Source organism: Seriola lalandi, unplaced genomic scaffold (assembly GCF_002814215.2).
Source record: "Seriola lalandi dorsalis isolate HSWRI2012SDOR001 ecotype SW California unplaced genomic scaffold, Sedor1 jcf7180002054686, whole genome shotgun sequence".
In the NCBI taxonomy this organism is placed as follows: domain Eukaryota; kingdom Metazoa; phylum Chordata; class Actinopteri; order Carangiformes; family Carangidae; genus Seriola; species Seriola lalandi.
In genome coordinates this window covers 1,850,583-1,855,582 of record NW_019525239.1, presented here as the reverse complement: position 1 = coordinate 1,855,582, position 5,000 = coordinate 1,850,583, and the positions used below count along the sequence as shown (strand labels likewise).

Below are 5,000 nucleotides of genomic sequence, written 5' to 3'. Positions count from 1 at the left end.
TACTGAGTACTGCTGAGTACTAGAAAGTACGACTGAGTACACACAGATCCAGTTATAGCCACAGCTAACACTAGAGCAGCGGTTCCCAACATGTGGACCAGGGCCTACTGGTGGACCGTGAAGGTACTGCAAGTGGACCAACAGATCATTTACAAAACAGAACTATTGTGGAATTTTGGTTATGTACTGTTTTTAAATGTTTTTTTAAAAAAAGATCTAAATGTTTAAAAACCTCTCAGTGTGCTTTCTAATTTGAATTCATATTTATTTATATTTAGTGTCTTAGTATATTTAGTCTCACTGTGATGAGCCAATGACAGGACCTGTTATATTGTCAGCGGTCCTCATCATGTACTTGTTTACTATCTCAGTGTGATGGAACTAACCAATCGCATCGATGGTAACTGCTGGAGAATCAGCTGGTTGGAATCTCAGTTCAGTCCTGAATGATCATCATCATTATTGACCTCTGTGTTGTTATGAGGTTTGGTCTGGAGGAGATGACAACCTCTGATCTTAAGTGTTTATTCTTATATGACAGAGTTTCTGTGTGACGATGAACTCTGATCATGTGATGCAGATAAAAACTGATGTCAAGTCTGGGTTTAGTTTGTCTGAGCTTCAGTGATGAAGAGGAGTCAAAACCTTCACACTGTCAGGATCAAACTATAAAAATTATCATTTAATTTTCATTACGTATTCAGAGTTATAACATTATCTATAACCTCTTTTGTCCCTTTGGCTCCTGTAGGAACATGCACCTGCAGAGGTCAAACACTGATCTGTTCTAAATAAAGAGGAGGATTTATGTTAATGTGGAGACAGAGCAAATCAGTGCAGAACACACATAACCATATATACATGTTTAATTTATATATGTTAATAAACAGATGTTAATATGCAGATTTTAATATATATAAAACACAGAGCAGATGACTCACTTGTAGTTCCTGCTGCCCACACAGTTGTTGAGCCACCGACAGTGATGGTCGAAGTTAGCTACACACTTGTTACAAGCACTGCAGTGCTTCGACTTCGGTCCTCTGAAACACCACACAAACACACACACACACACACACACACACACAGGTCAGTATTTATCTTTTTATTTATTAACAGTGTGAGCAGTGGCTGAGGCTCATGGGTATTGTAGTATCTCCTGGATGATGAGAGCAGACTACAGTTTGTGTTGGCTGCTCTGACCCAGTTGCAAACCTGTTTTCCTGAGACTCAGGATCAGATCGAGTCACATCAGCAAATCTAAAGTCACAGTGTGTGTTCAGTGTGTGTTCAGTGTGTTTCAGTGTGTGTCCTGTGTGTATAAGCGTGTGTGTAACTCACACGTCGACCTGGCAGAGGTAGCAGTGGCAGTTTTCGATGACGTGTGCGTGTTTGGAGCGGTCAAACACGGGGACTGGACCTCTGCTGGTCTTGGTCCTGACGTTGTAGTCGGCCGGGTTGATGGACACCGCCATCAGGTGGACACACAGGTGACACACGAACGTGATGCCCGTACACTGACACACAGATCAGGAATCAACCTCACCCATCAACATCAGACCATGTCGGACCACACCCACCTTTTATGTCAGCCTCATTTTGAACTCAACTACACACCTGTAAACCACACACACACACACACACACACACACACACACACACACACACACACACACACTATCTTCAGGATCAGCTGTTCTCTCCTCATCACCACAGCTGTTGAATGTCCTTACTAACTCTCAGACCCTGTCTCCTCCTCAGACCCTCTCCTCTCCTAAGACCCTGTCCCCTCCTAAGACCCTGTCCCCTCCTCAGACCCTGACCCCTCCTCAGCCCCTCTCTCAGACCCTGTCCCTTCCTCAGACCCTGTTTCCTCCTCAGACCCTGTCCCCTCCTCAGACCGTCTCCTCCTCAGACCCTCTCTCAGACCCTGTCCCTTCCTCAGACCCTGTTTCCTCCTCAGACCCTGTCCCCTCCTCAGACCGTCTCCTCCTCAGACCCTGTCTCAGACCCTGTCCCTTCCTCAGACCCTGTCCCCTCCTCAGACCCTGTTTCCTCCTCAGAGCCTGTCCCCTCCTCAGACCCTGTCTCCTCCTCAGACCCTGTCTCCTCCTCTGTCCGTCTCCTCCTCAGACCCTGTCTCAGACCCTGTCCCTTCCTCAGACCCTGTCCCCTCCTCAGACCCTGTTTCCTCCTCAGAGCCTGTCCCCTCCTCAGACCCTGTCTCCTCCTCAGACCCTGTCTCAGACCCTGTCCCCTCCTCAGACCCTCTCCTCTCCTCAGACCCTGTCCCTTCCTCAGACCCTGTCCCCTCCTCAGACCCTGTCCCCTCCTCAGACCCTGTCTCAGACCCTGTCCCCTCCTCAGACCCTGTCTCAGACCCTGTCCCTTCCTCAGACCCTGTCTCTTCCTCTGACCCTGTCCCCTCCTCAGACCCTGTTTCCTCCTCAGAGCCTTTCTCAGACCCTGTCCCTTCCTCAGACCCTGTCTCAGACCCTGTCCCCTCCTCAGACCCTGTCCCTTCCTCAGACCCTGTCCCCCCACAGACCCTGTCCCCTCCTCAGACCCTGTCCTCTCCTCAGACCCTGTCTCAGACCGTCCCCTCCTCAGACCCTGTCTCAGACCCTGTCCCTTCCTCAGACCCTGTCCCCTCCTCAGACCCTGTCTCACACCCTGTCCTCTCCTCAGACCCTGTCCTCTCCTCAGACCCTGTCTCAGACCCTGTCCCCTCCTCAGACCCTGTCTCCTCCTCAGACCCTGTCTCAAACCATGTCCCCTCCTCAGACCCTGTCTCCTCCTCAGACCCTGTCTCAAACCATGTCCCCTCCTCAGACCCTGTCCTCACAGTGGTCCTGGTCTCCTCACAGTCTAAGGATACGATGTAGCCTGCAGGGATCCAGTGAGGCGGCAGCAGGGGGACGAACACGCCGAAGCCGGTGACAGCAAAGTAGACGTAGAGCAGCCAGGCCAACAGCTGGAAGGGATGAGGAGGCCAGGTCCAGCCGTTGGTCCGAGAGCAGAGCGGCACGTCGACTCGTTGTGGGCCATCCTCACCAACCGGCGCCGTGCGGTTCGGGTTCCTACTGCACACATCCATCCTGCTGACAGATTCAACACCAGAGGTTATGTCGTCGTCAACAACAACAACAACAACAACAACAACAACAACAGAGAGAAGGTTCACAGCTGAGATGCAAACTGAAACACAAAGGGGCTGATGGTTTCATGCGACTATTATAATGATCAATTAAGTATTGATCATCAGAATCAATATTTCACATTAGAACTGAGACTGATGATTATTTTAATAACCAATTAATCAGTTTCCAGGAGTCTGAAGAAACACTTCAAATGTTTCACTGTGACAGACAACAGGGACAGTTTGAAACACTGGAATGTTTGTTTAGAGGCAATTTATTGATTATCAAATTAGTTTGTTTTGAATTTGGTTTTAATTATAAATCTATTAATTGTTGCAGCTTGAAGTCCTGAAAACAACTTGCTGTTTTCCTCTGGTTCATGTCTGAGAATCTGTTTCACATTCATTTCACAGAGCAGATAATTTACTGATTAATGTATTAACAATATAATCATTAATTAGATATCTTCATGTTCTAGATTAAATGGTTGATAGATCATCAGTAATCGTCCCATATGAACAATGGTTAATAAAATCCTATTTGATGCGAGGAAACCACAGGTGTGACTCTGACAGGACGTCACACCTGAGCAGGTATGGGAGGCAGCTCACCTGCTTAGCTCGGGTTAACGGGCCCTGCGCTCCGCTGCATTTCATCCCAGAGTCCGGGCCTGACCGGCGGCGTGCAGCTCCGCCGTGCCCCGGTCTCAGAGCACTGGGCGGCTGCTGCTGCTGCTGCTGGGGGGGGGGGGGGGGGCCTCAACTCGACACCCAGACTCCGTCAAGAGAGCCACAGTTCCGGGTCAGACAGTCCCAGTCCAGCCGTTAACTCACATCCATCCCAGCTGCAGACACCGAGGAGCCAGCTTCCTGCTGACCGAGCACATGAAGACTTTTACTAATATTTGGGTAACGCGTCGGTCTGGTGACTGGTTAGCGGGCTAGCCACCACATCTAGCATTAGCCTCGTCAGTCGGACTCCGCTGCCGCCATGCGAGTTCTCCAGCGCCGACAGACGGTGAAGCGGTGACCGCGGGTCGTGAGTCAGACACCGGCTGTAACGTTTAATTTTTGACGGGGAAGATTTTTTAAATATTTATCGGCCGCTGGTGAGTTAACTGTCCCCTAACCAGCCTGTTAGGCTGTTAGCCTAGCTACTGCTGCCTCCCACCGTCTCCTAGCCCTGTACGCCGTTTCCCTGGTAACGCTTCAGGTCCGTTGTGATTGGTCAGTGGAGCCGACCCCGCCCCACGCGCCTGCGATGAACACAAACTGATCTGAGAGCAGCAGACTGTAGCTGTGTGTCCGTGCTGTCGCCAGCAGGGGGCGGCAGAGCCATGACCAGAGACCACGAAGTCCGCAGAAACAAACACCAGAGGCTGAAGGTTCCGCTTTAATGTGACTGAGCGTGGAGACCTCTGGTGGACAGAAGGAGAACAACCGGACACAAAATGAAAGAGCAGAAACAGAATCAGTGACGGTTTGAATCAATGATCCCACATGAATCCAGCAGTGAATGAAAGTGTAAACTGGACTGTAGCAGAGGGTCCGATTCACCTGGATCCATCCGAATCCATCCGGGTCACAGCTGCAGAGGAACTGAGATGAATGAATGGCTGGTGGATCAGGTCGCAGTGACTGAACCAGAAACTGAAGGTGAATCTGAACCAGAACCTAAACCTGAACCTGATTCTGAACTAGAACCAGAAACTGAAGGTGAATCTGAACTAGAACCAGAACCTGAACCAGAACTAAAATCAAAAACAGAACAGGGTTGTGACACAAACAGGTTCAGTTGCTCAACCTTTCTCTGATCTCCTCATCAGAGGGTGATGTTTGGATTAGTGTGTGTGTGGGGGGG

At 49.8% G+C, this 5,000-nt stretch overlaps 1 protein-coding gene and 1 long non-coding RNA gene across 4 annotated transcripts in view; both read right to left on the bottom strand.

Annotated features, from left to right (window-relative positions):
- zdhhc1 (zDHHC palmitoyltransferase 1) overlaps positions 1-4,804 on the bottom strand; it is an 8,414-nt gene extending 3,610 nt beyond the window's left edge. The window contains exons 1-4 of one of the 3 annotated variants that reach the window (XM_087178387.1): positions 3,752-4,804; positions 2,879-3,098; positions 1,342-1,517; positions 942-1,043 (exon numbers count right to left, since the gene is read on the bottom strand). In XM_087178387.1, coding sequence (XP_087034513.1) covers positions 942-1,043; positions 1,342-1,517; positions 2,879-3,097 — 497 coding nt within the window. In that variant the 5' untranslated portion in view covers position 3,098; positions 3,752-4,804. Of the gene's footprint in view, positions 1-941; positions 1,044-1,341; positions 1,518-2,878; positions 3,102-3,751 lie in introns of all 3 variants that reach the window. The other 2 variants (XM_087178386.1, XM_023422831.2) reach the window with 2 other exon arrangements.
- LOC111667211 (uncharacterized) overlaps positions 1-5,000 on the bottom strand; it is an 86,307-nt gene that overhangs the window by 68,877 nt on the left and 12,430 nt on the right. The gene's annotated exons all lie outside the window — the stretch shown is intronic.